Below are 18,964 nucleotides of genomic sequence, written 5' to 3'. Positions count from 1 at the left end.
TCCCAGGTGCTAGGATTATAGGCGTGCCCCACCCCACCCTGCCCTTTGCAGGTTTCCCTAGACTTCACCCCGCCCTGAGCTTCGCGACCGGGGCCGGAGTCCCTAGGTAGTTCCTGCTCGGAAGCAGCCTAGCGGGGTGGTAGGGCCAGGATGGAAAACACTTGAAAAGCGAGGTTTTGAACTTTCAGAATTTAGCTAGGTAGTCTCCATCCTTCTCTGGAAAATAAAGACCTCTTTTTATGTCCCTCTCTAAGCTTAAGACCAGGCACTCTTTCTCGAGCCTTCACCGCAGATCACACTCCAAGCGCAGCCCGACGGGCCAACCGCGCGCAGGCCCACGTGCTGGTGACGTCACTTCCGGCGTGCGGACGCTAAGTCCGGCGTGCCGACGTCTGCGTCAGCAGAGAGCGGGGCTGGGGGCACCCGGTTTGAAGTGTTGCGGGTCAGAGCGGCGCCGCCTCCGCCCGTGTGTGGTACCCGGTCCGCCGCGGGGGACGAGCTCGGGTGGGCGGCCCATGCCGGAAGGCCCGTGCCGGCCGCTACACGCCGCGCCGCCTGCTGCCCTGCGCCCGGCGGCCTGGGCCTGCGCCGTTCTCTCTGCTCGGGAACCGAGCGCCCGAGCGGCGCGGCGTGTAGCTCCCCGGGAGTTCCGAACCGCCGGCGCCGGCCATGGCGGTCTCCAGGTGGGTGTCGCCGCCGGCCAGCTAACGGGGAGCGCGCGCTGGCGAGCCTGTCCGCTCTCCCCGGCGCCTCAGTGCGGGGCTGGAGCGCTGCTTCTCGCTCGCCCAGACTTCCGAGTTCGCCCCTCGGCTGGTTGGCGCTTTGGGCTCGGGTTAGTCGGAGGAATCGGCTCAAGACGGGCTTTTTCCTCCTTAAATGTGACTGCTCCGCGCGTTCGAACTGGCCTTTTTCCTCCTTTCTTCACCACGTTGCTCTGCTCTGGTTTCTCTTCCCTCTTTGAGTTCTAGGCGAGTCTCTTTTCTTTCTCAGTATCAAAGTCTGATCTCTAACCACCATTTCATGGCAAAACTTGGTAGTAGGTGTCGAAGGAGGCGGGGGTTGAAATACTGTTATCTAAGAGACCATCTGGTTATGCTAAATTTAAAAAAAAAATTACCGCGCTAGGAGTATAGCTCTCACTTTTTTCTTATGGTACAACTCCTCCTTTTGTGCAGCGGTAAGCATTCCTGTCATTAGCGTGTAGTCCTAAACAGCTGACTATTTTAGCATCTTTTCCCCAAGCGATATCATAGATCCTAAATTATTGTAAAATTCTGCCCACTGTGGGAAAAAGTCTGAGGAAGTTATAGAAAAACCTACAAGCATTTAACTTGTATAGCGTCTTTGATAGAACGGGTTGGAAAACGTCGAAATGATTTTGATGTCCCGATGGCATGTAAGGGATAGTCTCGGTGTTTAATCAGAAAGAGTTATCAAGTTCTTTAGGCATGATGAGGTAATTTAATGAGACGAGCCCTTTCGCCATATGGACTGAAGGAGATAAATGATGAAAATAGACAGCTTTCACTCATTTTTTGCAGTTAGTTGAACACATTCCTTTAAGTACGGTGTGTGCTGAAGTTTTTTCTTACAACGAAAGACTAACCCGTTCCTCACAGGCTCCCTAGGTAACTGATGAAATAGTGTGTGGGAGAAGCCCATGGGAGTTGAATGGAGGGGGTTGCTAGGTACCGGTAGTACGTGACACCTAATTTTTATTTCATAAGCAGACTCATCCACTCAGTGGGAGAAAGATTTTTATTTCAGCATTTATAGAACTGCTTTAAGAGAATACGGGTGGCACTTCTTATTTCTGCAAGTACAGATAGCTTTATCTTATAATTTATCTTGTATGTAAATGCATAAATATACGCACAAGAAACATGTTGGTACATGAACAACATGAGATGTGTCAGCCTCTTTTTTTTTCTTTCTTTTTCTTTTTTGAGACCAGGGACTCCTATAGCCCAGGCTAGCCTCGAACTCAGCAGGAACTCCGTCTGGTTCTGGGATTAGAGGTGTGGCATCGTGGTGTCACCTTGCCTTATCAGATGTTTTTAGTTTAAGGGAACTAGCACTTCCTTTCATAAGGTAGGTGTATGTACAGTGCTGGAAAGCTTTATAGAGACAAATGATAGTGCTTAAAAAGACTCATCTTCTTTGTTTAACACTGATCTATTGACCCAAGTTTAGGACACCCAACTTGAAAGAATGAATGGGTGTTCTAGGCTTTTCGCCTTCATTATTTGGTTTCAAAGAGTAGTACTTTTTGTTGTTCCTGTATTTTTTTTTCTCCTTATTCACTGTCCAAATTAAAGCCAGCCACATTCTATAAAAGTTTCCTGTCTTGAAAACAAAAACAAAAACCCCAAAGCTGCTTCTGTGCTAGGCTTAATGACATAAGTTCAAGCAAAGACTTGGGGATGCCTCGTTTGTCTAGGGGAGTTGTTAGACTTTTAAAAATATTTGTGGATTCAATTTGAAAAAAAACGTTGGTAGTTTCAGGTGTGACTTCATGCACTAAGCATACGTCTGTGCTAAATTTCACTTTTTTCTTTTGGCATTGTGGAAATGGGCATTCATTTAAGTACTTTTATGTAAGATCAGCAAAATATAGTTTGAGAAATGGAAATCACATGCCAGACTCAAATAAAAATATTTTTGCATTGTTTATGTCAATGTGCACAACTGTAAAGAAACCTTAAATTTTTAAGCTAGGAGATAGGGTTTCTCTCTGTAGCCCTGGCTGTCCTGGAATTTACTCTGGTAGATTAGGCTGGGCATGAACTCAGGGATCCACTTGCCTTTGCTTCCCAAGTGCTGGGATTAAAGGTATGGGACACCACTGCTTGGCATTTAAAAAATCTTATAAACATTGGTATTATTGTTACTTCCTCTGCCAGGAAATGTGGAATAATCTTTGACTTTTCCGTCTTTTCCATTCCCTCTATCTAGCCATTCACTAAATCCAATCCCACCTTTCTAAGCTTCCTGCAGCCAGTCTTTTTTATTTTTATTTTTATTTATTTTTAAAATAATTGCCACAGTCATCCATACTCCATCATCCAGCCCAAGACTTCTGCAACAGCTCCCCCGCACCCCCCCTTTTTTTTTTTTGAAGAAGGGGTTTTCTTTTGCTCAGTTTGAGGGTGAAGTTGATCATGGTGGGGAGGCAGGTGGGAGCATGAGACTGGCCACACCGCAGCCACAGGCAGGAAACAGAAAGACATGCTCTCTTTAAAAAATACGTGCAACTCGTCAGAGGACAACCTTTGGGAGTCAGTTTTCTCCTTTTCTAACTTGAATTCCAGGAGAACTCAGGTTGTCAGGCCCCATGTCGGATGTCTTCACGTGAAGCAGAGTGGTGATCTGGCTGCCTCTCAACAGCCCTTACTTGGCACTTGTTCCCCTGGCATCTCGCTCTAATTTAGTCATCACTTCAGAAGTGTTATTTGCTAACATGCAAGTTTTAATTCAATTATTTTTCTGCTTAAAACTTGCTAGCTTTCTGTTGCTTTACGATTAAGTCCACATTCCCAAACTTCTCGTACATGTCTTTGTTTTTGCTTCATCTTGCATCAGGTTCTCTGCACTTAGATCTTAGCCAGGATGTTTTTACCTCCCGCTCTTTTATATCTGGAACACTTACCTCTTACGTTGTCTTTTTCTTCTTCTTTTTTCTTTTTTTCCCCACACAGGGTTTGTCTGTTTTATTTTGGCTGTCCTGGGCTCACTTTGTAGACCAGGCTGGTGTCGGACTCACAGCGATCTGTCTGCCTCTACCTCCTGAGTGCTGAGATTAAAGCCACTTTGTCTTTTTCATTACAATCTTAGTCGTGCCTAAGTGCTTACATACCACTTTGTTCAGGAAGCCTTCTTCCTGAGTTTTACTTTACCTGTGCTGTTTGCAATAGTGTTTTTTTTTTTTGTCTGCCAAAGTGTTTATCACACTTAGTAGATAGCTGCCTAATTTTTCTTTATTGCTGGATTAATAAATTCTCTGTGAGACAGAAATGTGTCTTATGATCTTTCTGTCTTGAGCAAAGTGCCTGGTTCTTAGGAACCATTCAATGTAGTTAGTTAGTTAGTTAGTTAGTTAGTTTGTTTGTTTTCCTATTAGAGACAGGGTCTCAATGTAGTGCACAAGTATTCCTAGTTCATTTTCCTGTAGCTGAGACCATAGGAATGTGTCACTTTCTCAGTGAGTGTTTCCTAGTTCAGCTATAGGTTGTTGTTTAGTCATACTGGGGATTGAGCTTGGGGTCTTGTGAATGCCAGGAAAATACTTTACCACTGAACTAAAACTCTAGCTTTGGTTTTGTGAGGTAGACTCTGGGTTTATACCCCAGGCTGGCCTGCAGCAAGCTGTCAGCTTGGCACTGTCTCTGCTAGGTTTATAGGTACACTGACAGGCCTGACACCTAGCTATGCTTTTTGTTGTTGGGAGGAACATTTACTTTAGTTTTGTATATTGCATATTTATAAGTTTATTACATATGCTTACAAAAAGTATAATGATTATACTTTAAAAAGATTATTTTTATTAGTTTTAATTATATATATCTGTGTGCCTGAATGTGAGGTGTGTGCATTTAGCTTGGAGGCCAGAGACATTAAATTCCCTGGAGCTGGAGTTACAGTATATTGTGAGTAGATTGACAGGGGTGTCAGGTATTGAATTCAGGTCCTCTGGAAGAACAGGAAAGATTCTAAACTGCAGAGCCATCTCTTCAGCCCAGGATCATACTTTAAAAAATATATCATCAGAATAGTTTTAGGTGTTTTTTAAATAAGTCCCATCATAACATGACATTTTGTGATATAAGCTGTATATAATGTAACCCTACATTTTGTATGATCAGAATTTTTGATTCTGCTTACATTGTTGTAAGAATTGGCTTTATTGTACTTTGTACAAATTATGAAGTGCACAATAAATTTTTGATCTGTGGATGAAGATGTAAATCTATCTTAAATAACCAAGTCTTTAAGACTACAAACACAGGCAGCATTTGAAGTTCTCTGTAAAATTCAGCAAAATATTATTGGAAGATATGTATCTTTTTTGTTTGTTTTGTTTTTTTGTTTTTTCAAGACAGGGTTTCTTTGTGTAGCCTTGGCTGTCCTGGACTCGCTTGGTAGACCAGGCTGGCCTGGAACACACACAAATCTACCTGCTTCTGCCTCCCTGATTGCTGGGATTAGAGGTGTACCTCACTGAGCCTGGCTAATATGTATCTTCTTTAGGTGTTTGAAAGATATATATATATATATATATACATGTTAGAGTTAAAAACAGTTTAATTGTTTAACTGCTGTTAAAATGTAGATGCTGTCCCAGCACTCGGGAGGCAGAGACAGGCAAATCTCTGGTAAATTCAAGGCCAGCCTGGTCTACAGAGTTCTAGGACAGCATAGGCTACACAGGAAAGCCCTGTTTGGAAAAACCATAAATAAACAAAAAAATACATAAATAAAAAACCTAATATACTACCAGCAACCCCCTTCCTTCACACCAAGTGATACTTTTAAGAGCTTGTAGTGTTGCTTGCAAACAGGTTAAGTCATACTTGCTAAATCTTTGAATTCTGTCTTTTTGCTTTATGATACATTCTTCTGTTATCTTTTTTTAAACTTAGTGGGAATTAGACAACAGAAAAGGCAACTTTAGAGAAGTTGTTAAGGCTTATTCACTGGTAATGATTCTATAACTGTTAGGTTCAAAGCTTATTGTATATTTGCCTTTCTTTTTTGGGAGTGGTGGTGGTGGTTTTTTTTGGAAACAAGGTTTCAGTTTCTTTGGGTAGCCTTGGCTGTCCTGGTCTTGCTTTGTAGACCAGGGTGGCCTCAAACTCCCTGAGCTCTGCCTGTCTCTGCTTCCCTAAGTGCTGGGCTTACAGGTGTGCTCCCGGTACCTGGCTTAGATTTGCCTTTCTTTGAGATTGGGTTTTGCTATGTAGCCTAAGGCAAACTCCAATTGGTGGTCCTTTTCCCTCAACCTCCTGACTGCTGGGCTTTCAGGCATGCCCTGCTTAATGTAGATTAGGAAAAAAAAATGTGTGTGACTTGCTTAAAGGTCAACGGTTCTCTTTCACCATGTGAGTCTGGGGGGTTGAACTTGGTTTAGCAGCTTAGCAGTAAGTACCTCTACTAGAGGAGCTAGCTTGCCAGAGCTGATACAGATTTTTTTTTTTTAAAGATTATTTATTTAGTATGCAGTGCTCTGCCTGCATGTGTGCCTGCAGGCCAGAAGAGGGCATCAGGTCACAATATAGGTGGTTGAGCCACCATGTGGTTGCTGGGAATCGAATTCAGGACCTCTGGAAGAGCAGTCAGTGCTCTTAACTGCTGAGCCATCTCTCCAGCCCCTGATACAGATTTTTTAAAAGAATTGTTTTTGGTATGTTTGCCTGTTTATGCCATAATTGATTGAATGTTGAACAGTAATATTTTCCTATGAGCTGGGTAAGGTTTTTTTTTCTTGATTATGTCTGTTCAAGAATGTAGTTTATATTATTTTCTCTGAATTAATGCATGAAAGGTAATGTCTAAAGAGTTTTCATAACACAGGATTTATTTTAGAAGCTGCATCCCCCTCCTCTACCTCCCACCCCCCATATATGAATTGAAAGTGATATAACTGCAAAAGATTCTGGGAGAAAAAGGGAACATGGCTCTTTAACAAATTGTTACATAGGAACAAAACTTTTTGTCCAGTCTTGTTAATTCTCACTATACTTCTGAAACTTTAGACAAACAATGTTTCAACAGGCCTAGTCTACAAAATAAGAGGAAGTGATACCTCTGGTGACTTGGAGCATCTTGAGTCTGCTTTCTCAGTGGAGAGCTTACAAGCTGACAAAAGGAAGTTCCTTGATGTGGGAGAGTACTAAGGACAGGGGAAATCATTACTTCTGTGGGTCAGTATAAGTGTGCTATACTTGTTCCTCTTCCTCCCTTACTATTAATTTTAACGATTATAAGATTATCAGGAAATACTACTATAAATTACATTTTATCAAATATTCCATTCTTTGGAAAATTCAGAGACAACCAGGTAAAAGTAGAGGAGGCATTATAGATTTTTTGTTTCATGTTGGTAAATTTCAACCCATTGATGTGGTTTATTTTCCAAAGTACATTTATAAGTTTGCTTTATTAAACTGGATATTAAATCCAAATCCAGGGCCTTATTTATACGTGGAAGGGAAACTTCCTACCACTGGCATACATTCCTGACCATGTTTTTTGTTGTAGTTTTGTTTTGTTTTGTTTTCTGAGGCAGGGTTTCTCTGTGTAGCCTTGGCTGTCCTGGACTTGCTCTGTAGACCAGGCTGGCCTGGAACTCACAGGAATCTGCCTGCCCTTGCCTCCTAGAGTGTTGGGATTACAGGATGTTTTTGTTTTTTAACTGTGGCACCAATACAAAATGCACCACTTCAACCATTTAAAAAAGTATAATTTCATAATGTGAAATTATACGTATTTATGTCAAAACTAGCTATTTTTCATCTTTAAATTCATGAAAGAGATTACAACGTGTTGGATGGGGATAGAGTATGGAAAAGCAGACTGACAGTACTGTAGCTTGATTAGACCTTTTCACTATCACTCATTAGAGCATTTATTGAATACTTTTTGTTCTAGGTACTAGAATTATAACAGGACAGAAGCATTCTCCACCTGAGCTTGCACCTGACTTTGTGGTTTCACATTTTCCTGTTGATTATGTGTGTTCTTTGTGGCCTCTTAAGTTAGCCTGCTTTCTGTTCAGAAACTTCAACATGGTTTCATATTACTTTGCACAGGCACTCTCTACATTAAGTTTTACTGCACTTTATCTACATGTGAAAAAAATAACAAAATGGACAAACTTGAGGTTTTTGTTTTGTTTTGTTTGTTTGTTTGTTTTGTTTTTGGAGACAGGGTTTCTCTGTGTAACCTTGGCTGTCCTGGACTTGTTTTGTAGACCAGGCTGGCCTCAAACTTAGACAGTCGCCTGTCTCTGCCTCCCCAAGTGCTGGGATTACAGGTGTGTGCCACTACGCCTGGATCAAAACTTGACTTAGAAAAACTTATTTTACTATTTAGTGTGCATGTGTGTGCTGTGTCTGTGGTTCTGTGTGTCTCTGTCTGTGCAGTGGCTGTGGAGACTAAGATAGATGGGAGCATCATATCCCCGGAGCTGGAGTTGCAGGTGGTTGTGAGCTGCCTACTCTGTGGGAGCTGCTGTGCCTGTGCTGGAACCAAAACCAGGTCTTCTGCAAGTGCAGCCAGTGATCTTAGCAGCTGAGCCATCTCTCCAGCCCTATAGCTGATCTTTGAATTTTACAATTATTTTATGGCCCCCTATGTCTTGGGCTAGTCTGTAGTGGTGCTAGTCAGGTTTAGCTGAGATCACAACACCACTTTTGTGAGCTGTTTTGCCAGGGTATCCTTACCAGTTTTTCGGCGATTAAATTCTGAGATTTCCAGGGAGATGATGATGATGATGATGATGATGATGATGATGATGATTGCGAGCAGGCATACAGTAAATCTGTAGCTTAAAAAAATTTTTTTTTTAATTAACTGAACTAGTAATCTAAGGCATGTCATAGTTCCAAACGTACAAGACAAGTTTAAACAGTTGTGAATTCTATTGCAAACATGTGGAGGATAGAGAAGTTACACTGCAGTTACCTGCAAAACCTCTACAAACATCTGTCCCCCTTATCCACTTTAAGGCAATTTTCAGGGCATCTCTCTGAAACCAGTTTGATGAGACAAACAAGAATCATATCTTCTGTGTTATGTCTCTGACTTGAAAACAGGCTAGATTTCTTGGTATATTCAGAACCAGTGACTGTTGTAAAATATAATTACCTTCTCTTAATGAATTTTGTTTGTTCAGTTTCGGTTTTTTGAGACAGAGTTTCAGGTTTTTTCTGGCTCTCTTGGAGCTTGCTCTGTAGACCAGGCTGGTCTGAAACTCAGATCCACCTGCCTCTGCTTCCCAATTGCTGGGATTAAAGGCATGCACCACTACCTCCCTGGCCAACAGATTTGTTTAAAAGATATATATTTTTTTATATATGTGTGTGACTGAGTGTATGAATTGCTCTCCTGTGCAGAGTTCATGGAGTCCAGAAGAGGTTTTCAGATCCCCTGGAATTGGAGTTACAGGTAGTTGTTTGAGCCTCTTAATGTGGGTGTTTACAATCTGCAAGAGCCACCGTGCTCTTAAGCACTGAGCCATCTTTCTAGCCTGAAATAAATTATTCTGTAGTCTCTGATACCTTCTATTCAACTTTGCATTTGTTATCTTTGTTTCTTCCATGCGTATATCCTTCCAAGGATGAAGTTTTTTGTTGTTGTTGTTGTTGTTGTTGTTGTTGTTTTTTAAAGATGGGCTTACTATGTAGCTCTGGCTGGTCTCAAACTCACAGAAATTTGCCTGCTTCTACCTCTTTCTCTCTCTTTTTCAAGACAAGGTTTCTCTGTGTAGCCTGGACTCACTCTGTAGACCAGGCTAGCCTTGAACTCAAGAGAGAGATCTGCCAGCCTCTGCCTCCCAGAGTGCTGGAATTACAGACTACCATGCTCGGCTTTTAAGATTTATTATTTATGTATTTTTAATTATTTTATGTATATAGGTACTTTGTCTGAATGTACATCTGCACACCAGAAGACAGCATCAGACAATTGTGAGCTGCCTTGTGGGTGCTAGGAATTAAACTCCAGACCTTTGGAAGAGTGCCGAGTGCTCTTAACCACTCAGCCATTTCTCCAGCCCTTCTGCCTCCCTCTTCAGGGCTGGGATTAAAGGCATGTGCCACCATACCTGGCCAAAGATTTGTGGTAACCAAGTATGGTAAGTACCTGTGATTCCAGTAATCTGGAGACTGAGACAGGATGATCTCAAGTACTAATTCTCAAAAACAAACAGTGGGGTTGGAGAGATACCCAGAATGTAAGAGCATTGGCCGCTCTTACAGAGGACCTGGGTTAGATTCCTAGTACTCATATGGTGGCTGTCAACCATCTGTAAACTCCAGTTCCAGGGGAACCAACATCCTTTTTATTGCCTCTTTTGGCATCAGACATACACTGATGCATAGGCCCATATGCAGGCAAAACACTCGTACATATAAAATAACATAATAACAACAACCCCCCCCCATATTTGTGGGTATATTTAGAGAGGAAAGAAGAGGGAAGGAACAAAAAGTACATGTTCCTTTTGCCCGCCTCTCCCTTTTTAAAAAATAAATATTTATGTATTCAATGTTCTGCCTGCGTGTATGCCTAAATGCCAGAAGAGGGCACCAGATCTCATTATAGATGGTTGTGAGCCACCATGTGGTTGCTGGGAGTTGAACTCAGGACCTTTAACCTCTGAGCCATCTCTCCAGCCCCTCCTCTTGCCCTTCTTTAATTTCTCTTTTCTCTTGACATCTAACCTCCCTCATCAAGGGTTGTGCCTACTATCTAATGTAACACTATCTCATGTGTTTCCCCCAGCCCCCACCACCATTTCAAACTCTATCAATAGTCCTGGCCCTGATGAGTACCCTGCTTGTCTCATACCTGGCTATCCTAGATGAACAGGTCAGACTGCCCTCTTGTCAGATCCTTGTCTGTTCATTTCTTTGTTTTTCCTTTTCTGTGGTCTAATTTGCTGTCTTAAGTAAGGAATGGAGAACTCCAAAAAGTGCTTTGATCAAGAGGACTAGAGAAATATTCTTGTGTGTTTATTCCTCTACTCAAGGAGGCAAGTTTGGTTACTATTACAGTGGAAGAAGAATAAACAAGCAAGAATTGGAGGAGAAAGTGAGCTTAATTTTTTCCCCCCTCTCAGGGCAGTTGGTTGATAGGCATCAGAGGTTGATATGACACTGGGATAAAGGCTCTGCTGAAGAGGGGCAGGAGGAATTTTGTAAGATAGGTAGGGTTAGCACTGGGGTAGAGAGAGACCAGAGATGTGTGGGCAGGAATGTTATGACCAGAGGACAATCCCTCAGGTCAGTGCCTGCCTCTGCCTTTTTTCAGGCAGGGGCTCTTGTCATTACCTCCAGCCCGTCAGCAGGCTAACTGGCCTCCAATCTTCCCAGGATATGGTCTGCATGTGGTCATGGTATTTTATGACAGCATTAGAAAACAAACTAATACAGCAGCTTGCTGGTGAACCAAACAGTATCTTGGTTTATAGCACAAGATTATAGTCATGTATAGTTCAATAGAGTCATGAACTCAAGATTATAGTCATGTATCCCCAGGTCCAGTTTATGAGACATTGTGGAGACTGTGGAGTGCTTGAATTCATAAACATCCCAAATTCAGTACCTCATCTCTCCACGTCTTCCTAGCCCTTGGGAGGTAAAGGTAGATAAATCAGAATTTGATGGCCAGCCTTAGCTACATCAAGAGTTCAAGGCAAGTCTAGGCTACACGAGAACTCTAAATTTAAAATTAAGTTTAAGAGTAAGTTAATTGCCGGGCGATGGTGGTGCACACCTTTAATCCCAGCACTTGGGAGGCAGAGGCAGATGGATCCCTGAGAGTTCGAGGCCAGCCTGGTCTACAGTGCGAGTCTAGGACAGCCAAGGCTCCACAGAGAAACCCTGTCTTGAAAAACAAAAAGAGTAAGTTAATTTAAAAAAAAAAAAGACTTTTGAAGCAGGGTTTGGTGGCACACGCCTTTAATCCCAGCACTCAGTAGGCAGAGGTAGACGGATTGCTGTGAGTTTGAGGCCAGCCTGGTCTACAGAGAGAGTTCCAGGACAGCCAAGAGAAACCTTGTCTGGAAAAAAACAAACAACAACAACAATGAAAAGACTTGTTTTTTGAGACAGGCTTTCTTTGTGTAGCTTTGGCTGTCCTGGACTCGCTTTGTAGACAAGGTTGGCCTAAAACTCAGAGATCAGGCTACCTCTGCCTCCTGAGTGCTGAGACTAAAGGCGTGTGCCACCATACTTGGCTAAAAAAGATATTCTAAAGGGAAAAATAACAGTATTGTGGAAAACCAAAAGACTCATATTTGGGTTGTACTTCTTTGTTTTGTGTTACCATATGATAAGGGTGAATCATTGAAAATTTTAGAATAGCAGTAATCTGATCAAAGTATACTTTAAGAAGTTAATCTGGCAACTGGGTCACATTTAATAAGAATTATATATACTTAAATGCAGATGGAAGTGTGTCAGGTGAGCTTGATTTGGGGACTATTTGTATTGGGTATAAACAAACAATAGTATACAGTTTCCTAAAAGAGGAACTGGTGAGATGATCCACCAACAATGGTGTGGGTTCTGAATGCGCATAGGAAGAGTGGTATGAGTAGGAGGTGAAGCAAAGAAGTATTTGAAGACTAGCAAGGTAATCAAAACTTGAGAAGGAAAGGGCTTAAGAATGAATACTTGCTGGTATCAAATGTCACAGAAGAATCAAGAAAAATTTAATTCATAAGAATGCTATTGGATTTGAACCTTAAGAGTTTTTGGTGGCCTTCAAGTATGATATTTCAGTCATATATAAATAAATCAGATTTTCCAGGATTAAATTTCATGTGATGGGGGGGGGAATGGCATGCGTGTGCACATTTGTGTGGTGACCTAATGACAATTTTTGGTGACGTTCCTAAGATAATATCCATTGTTTTTGTTCAGTGACCAGAAATTACTGATTAGACTGGGTTGGCTGGTCATCCAGCTTCAGGGCTCCACCTGCCTCTGCCTTCCCAGCACTAGGATCACAAGCACGCATCACAGTACTTGCCAACAAAACAAAACAAAATAAAACAACTTAGTTAAGAATTTAATTTTTGCCAATTTTGCCTTCCATAAAATTTAAGATTTAAAATGCATATCTGGAGCAAGTGAGGTTGCATTTAAATAAAGGCTTTAAGTGGAGGCTATATTTAGTTGAATTTCACAGTGAGATCTAAAAAATATATTTGTCATGGTGCATATTTGTTCTTGCATGCTTAAAATTTCTTTAAAATCGTTTATTTTGGGGAGCAGGGCTTGCATGTGCCATGGTAGGTATGTGGAAGTCAGAAGACAGTTTGTTCTTCAACTATGTGGCTTCTGGGGATTGAGCTCAGGTGGCAAGTGCTTTTACGTGCTCAGTAGGCCATCTTGCTGGCGTCCTAAAATTTCCTTAATTTTTTTTTCATCATTGAGCCTGAGGCATTCTGAATTGCAATATGCAGATGTTTGTTGTCATCTCCAAGGATATTTGTTGTGAAGAATCCCAGAGAGCTCTCATGAACATATCAGTCTCATGAAAACAAGTCGAAAGGGCTCAGACCTGACAATCACATATAAAATGGATGAGGGGCCAGGTGTGGTGGCGCATTACTCTAATCCCAGCATGTAGGAGGCAGAGGCAGGCGGATCCCTGAGAGTTTGAGGCCTGGTCTACAAAGTGAGTCCAAGAGAGCCGAGGCTACACAGAGAAACTCTGTCTCGAAAAACCAAAATAAACAAGTAAATAAAAATAAAATGGATGAGAGAATCAGTTTTAAGTCTGACCTCGCCTTAGAATGTTTAAAGAATACCGGTGTCCTAAACAGTTTTCCTTTCTCTTGTTGCAGAATCCTCATTTTTCCCACCAATCCTTTAGCAAAAAACAGTGAATGAATGGTGTGCCATTCGTACAGTGGTGTTTGTAACTGTGCCAGGAATCTGAGAGACAACTTAAAAAGAGGAAGCTATTTCAGCTTACTGTTTCAGAGGGTACCATCCATGCTTGGCTGGCTTCATTGTATGGACCTATGGGAAGGCAGAGTAGCTTGAGTAAAAGGTGTGGTAGTGCAGAATTGCTTGCCCCAGACAGAGCCAGACACAGAGACAGACATCTTTTGAAGACATGCCCCCAGTGAACTGCTTCAGTCAGCTAGGCCCACCTCCTGAGGTTGCTGCTACCTTCCCAAATAGTATGGTATGCTGGGGTTCAAAGCCTTCATGAACGTTAGCCTGTGGAGGATATTTTATATTCCACAGAAGAGACAGGCAAGTGTTTAGATAGCTGTGAACAAAAAGAGGCATATGTGTAAATTTTTGTACTGCTTTCAGAAGTTAACTGTGTCGTGTTATTCTTTTTTATATGTCTTTAGCTTTAATTGCCTAAAGGAATTTTCTTGAGCTATATCTTTCTTATAATCCCCTTAACTATATAATGTATATAGTCTCAGTGTTTTGTTCTGAAACAGTTTGACATTTCAATACCATTAATAGACAAAAAGGATGTAATTACTCGGGAGGCAGAGGCAGATGGATTGTTGTTGAGTTTGAGGCCAGCTTGGTTTACAAAGTGTGTCTAGGACAGTCAAGGCTACATAGAGAAACCTGTCTCGAAAAGCCAAAAAAAAAAAAAAGAAAGAAAGAGATGTGATTTAGTTATATTTCTAACCATTTATAATGATTTTGTGCTTACTATTACTCATTTTTAAAATACCATATTTCTGCTGTTTTCCTCTTTGCCTCACTATGTAGCCCTAGTTGGGTTTGAACTCTGCTTCTGTCTGGCTTCTGAGTGTTGTCATTAAAAGCATGGGCCACAATGCCTGACCTGTTTACCTCTTAGTGTGAAAAACATTCATCTATTTAATTTGTCCTCTAATAAATAGTTTTTTCTTTTCCTTTTTTCCACTTCCTCCTTTTTTCTTAAATAAAAGGATTTTAGAACTTTGAAGCTCTTTAATTCTTTATGAGATTAAAAGAATCCCAGAAGTATTATAAACCTTTTAGTTTATTGATGCTTAAAGCTTATGGCTAGCTTTGGGATCTTATTTGTTTTCTCTCTTCCTCATAGTTTAAAATATACAATTATATATACATTAGCCCTCCTATCAGTGTCAGATGGGCAGTTCTTATAACCTTGCTCATTTTTCCATCCATTTTGTTTAAAGTATCCATATATCGTTGGTGTACTTTTAAACACTATTTTTATTTTGGGTTCCTTAAATCTCTTGCTTCCTGTTCCACCCAATCGCTTCCAACACCCCAACACCAGATAGGGGAGAGGGGGCATAGTTTTCCTCAGCTGCTTCCTGCTATTCAGGGTCATCAGACTCTTTAGGGCAAGTCCAATCCTTGTTTCAGGATAACTCCAACTTCTATTCATCAAACTGCATCAACAGCAACCAGGTGCAGCAGGGGGAAGCACCAGCAACCTCCTTTCTCGGAGCCCCCAGTCTCTCTTTGGGTCTGGCTTTTATCCCCGACTGACAAAGACTACACCCCTGCATGAGGCACTTCACAGCTGACAGACATCCGGTGTCCTCTCAGGAGGTGATTATCAGCTGTGGACAAACTGGAACAGCCCCATATCCCATACCTGGGGTTAAAACAAAAACATGTTTACATATAAACCAAAATTTCCACAACATCATATCCCAAATACAAAGCCTCCTTCCATAAACACAGGACTCACTTTACTTCAGTAGGTTAGGGTGGTAGCAAGGCTAGCCCTGTGTGCTAGGTGGATAGGCTGTGTAATTGTGACTTTGTCCACCCGCACTCCTTGCTTTCAGCATACTCTATTGTGATTTTATCTCACCTTGCTTAGACGAAGCAGAACTAGGGGTTGGTTTATGTCGTTGTCTCATGAGTTTCAAGCTCAGGAATATATCAGTTGTTGTGTTTATCACCTCTGTGCAATGACTTTACCTTCCAGCGTTTCTAAATGTCAGCTCTCTACTACCATTCTGTGCTCTTCTAGCTATACTCTCTGCCACTGGTGAGCTTGCCATCCTTTCTGTGTTTCTTCAACTGCCCTTTCACATTTCTTTCAGTGATACCTTTTTTTTAAGGGTGGATGTGGGATAGGGAATTGTGACAAAGTCTCAATGTGTCACAGAAGCTCCTCTTGAATTTAGTTGTAGCCCAGGCTGGTCTCATATTCAAAGTAATCATTCTGCCCCATTTTCCTAAGTGCGGGCATTATAAGCATGTGCTACAAAGCCCTGCTTGATATTTTCATTTCTAAGATTTAAAATCTCATAATTCTTTCAATGCCCATGATGTTTTGCTTAATTACCACACTGTGCATGTTTTGTTTCTGTGTATATTTTGCTTCTGTATCATGACTACTAATGTTTTTGTTTCTGTTGGAATTGTGGCTTTATTCTCTACAGGCCTTCCCATTACTGCCAGGCAGTCTTCCTAATGCATAACCCCAGTTACACTTGGTGTACTCTACTTTCTTCTGCTTGTCTCCTTTGCCCTTTCGTTTTATGTAGCCCAGGCTGGCTTTGAACCCATATTTATCCTATTTCAGCCTTCTGAATACTGAGATAATTGTGCACCATTATGCCCTGCTAGTCCCACCATTTCTTTCTTTCATTTTTGTTTTCTTTTTTTGTTTTCCAAGACAAGATTTCTCTGTGTATCCTTGGCTGTCTTGGTTGCATACTGTAGATGAGGCTGGCCTAGAACTAACAGAGATCCACCTGCCTCAGTCTCTCTGAGTGCTGGGATTACAGGCACATGCCACCACATCTGACTCCCAGCAGACGACTGGGTTCACAGTTTAACACATTTTTTGCCTCAAGCTTATGAAGAAACACATTCAGATTGATTGTATTTTTGCTATTATAGACTTGATCGTCTTTTTATTTTACTGGATACCGGTACTACTCCAGTTACAAGAAAAGCTGCTGCACAGCAACTTGGAGAAGTGGTGAAGCTTCATCCTCATGAACTAAATAATTTGTTGTCTAAGGTAAGAACTCAATATTTTCTTAATGTAATACAAGTATAAAGACTTGTCTATGGCAGAGAAACAACAGGAAAGGTAAAAATTACCCTGTGACCTTGATGTCTTTAAATTCCACTAAATGTCTTTAGTTCTCCAAGTAATTTTTCAAAGTTGCTATTTGTTTGAAAGATATAAAGTATTTCAGATTTAATTGTTTAAGGGCTCTGTCAATATTAAACCTTTTGCTTGTGTGACAAATTTGAATCTGACCCACTTTGTTAATGAACTAAGTTGTTACTCTGGTTTATTAGTAGTCTAACTTGTTCTTAATGGTTAATAATTATATGACAGTTGATAGTTTTCAAAAGGATGAGTACTCATGGGAAGAGCTTGAATATAAGACTAGTTGAGCTGTTTGGAGTGGGGAATTTTCTGCTCTGGTGGTCAGTGTTTCTGTAATTCTAATACATGTTTTTGCCTGTGCAATGGCTGTACTTTTGCTTAACTCTCTGGGTATGTTGAAGTGTACCTATACATTAATATTTGAAAATTTTCATGTGTTAAATTCTTTGCATGTAGAATAAAGCAATAAGTAATACTTTGGGTTGGTGGAAGCAGGGAAGTAGCAGGAGTTAGAGAACAGGGTGCGGGCATGTGATTTCGGAGACATTGGAAGCCCTAAGGACGTCTAGTCTAACCCTCTTCTTTCATTATCATTTGTCTTTCTCTGATGCATAGGAGTCAGAGTTATAAATCCCCTTTCAACACATACAAATATGTATTGTTGCCGGGCATGGTACGCACACCTCTGATCCCAGCACTCAAGAGGCAGAGGCAGGCTGATCTCTGTGAGTTTGAGGCCAGCCTGGTTTACAAAGCAAGTCCAGGACAGCCAAGGTTACACAGAGAAACCCTGACTCCAAAACACCAAAAAAACAAAAACAAAAACAAAAACACCCCCAAAACAAACAAACAAACAAAAAAACCCAAAACAAAACAAAATGAAGAAAGAAAGAAAGAAAGGGGATTGTTTGATTGGTACCTTAAGGGCTAATAGTATAGACATTATCTATAGACATTTCTAACCAAGATAGAGATGGAGGGATTAATTGGGTACCTATAGGCTCCACATTCTCAGAATAGAAAAGGATGCAGTTAGGTATTATTATACTCTCTGTAAGGTAAGTAGAATAGAAAACTGAAAACTGAAAAAAGGTTTTTAGTCTTTCAAGGGAGTATTAGTGTTATTTTCTTTCCCCTTTTGGGTTTTTTGAGACATGATTTCTCTGTGTAACACAGCTCTGGCTGTCCTAGAACTTGCTTTGTAGGCCAGGCTGGCCTCAGACTCAGAGATCCACCTGCCTCTGCCTCTTGAATGCTGGGATCAAAGGCGTGCTAGAAGTTCTATCTTTAATTCTGACTTCAGCACATTGACTGCTATCAGATTGTTCTGTAACTCCAATTGTGGGAAATCTGACTCCATCTTCTAGTCTCCAGGCACACATAGGGGTGCCCATACATACATACATACACACACACACACACACACACACACATACATACATACATACATGCAAATACTTAATGCATAAAATAAAAATTTACAACCATTAGTTACACGTTTCTGTATATTTAGTGTATCGCTGTTATGTGCAGCAGGTATCGCAGCAATCTAATTATCTATCTATACCTATTTATCTATTTTGGTTTTTTGAGACAAGGTCTCTCTGTGTAGCCCTGGCTGTACTGGAATTCACTCTGTAGATCAGGCTGGCCTCGAACTCAGAGATCTGCCTGCCTCTGCCTCCCAAGTGCTGGGATTAAAGGTTTGTACTACCACTGCCAGGCACAACAATCTAATTTTAAAATGTTTTTATTACAATAGAAATATGTCATTCTTTTAGCATATCTTTTGTTTTAGTACATATTCAGTATTTAATTAAATATTCAGCTCTAGAAAGCCATTAAACCAAATTTATACATTTGTCTGTTTGACAATTTTATGCAAAACAAATTATGTGTTAATATTTGTACTGTGTTTTATTGCTTCATTCCTCTCTACTGCAAAGTGACTTTTAATTCTGTGACTATGAATAGATAGGACTCACACAGTATATTACCATTCATTTGTTCATCACCTGATAGATATTTATGTTGTGGAAAAAATATTGCCATAAACATCTATGTAAATTTTTTTACTGTGTGGAGATGTGGTTCTTGGTTTATTCTCTTCCTTTTCTCCTCTCCTCTACCCTCCACTCTTTTCCCCTCCCCTCCCTCT

The 18,964-nt window shown here is 40.9% G+C and overlaps 1 protein-coding gene and 1 long non-coding RNA gene across 4 annotated transcripts in view; one reads left to right on the top strand and one right to left on the bottom strand.

Moving 5' to 3' along the window:
- Nucleotides 1-380: 380 nt before the first annotated feature.
- BTAF1 (B-TFIID TATA-box binding protein associated factor 1) overlaps nucleotides 381-18,964 on the top strand; it is a 90,183-nt gene continuing 71,599 nt past the window's right edge. Inside the window, exons 1-3 of one of the 3 annotated variants that reach the window (XM_084763720.1) lie at nucleotides 381-537; nucleotides 631-683; nucleotides 16,584-16,707. In XM_084763720.1, coding sequence (XP_084619846.1) covers nucleotides 670-683; nucleotides 16,584-16,707 — 138 coding nt within the window. In that variant the 5' untranslated portion in view covers nucleotides 381-537; nucleotides 631-669. Of the gene's footprint in view, nucleotides 538-630; nucleotides 684-6,699; nucleotides 6,921-16,583; nucleotides 16,708-18,964 lie in introns of those variants that run through there. The other 2 variants (XM_084763719.1, XM_084763721.1) reach the window with 2 other exon arrangements.
- On the bottom strand, nucleotides 9,372-16,546 carry LOC311587398. Its single transcript, XR_014775847.1, has 2 exons — nucleotides 16,490-16,546; nucleotides 9,372-16,435 (listed from the first exon to the last, which is right to left on the bottom strand). It is a non-coding gene; the product is annotated as an uncharacterized lncRNA (long non-coding RNA).

The sequence above is a fragment of the Acomys minous genome (assembly GCF_964271855.1).
Source record: "Acomys minous genome assembly, chromosome: 2".
NCBI lineage: Eukaryota > Metazoa > Chordata > Mammalia > Rodentia > Muridae > Acomys > Acomys minous.
Note: the sequence above shows the minus strand (reverse complement) of the source record. Positions and strands in the feature narration are given on the sequence as shown.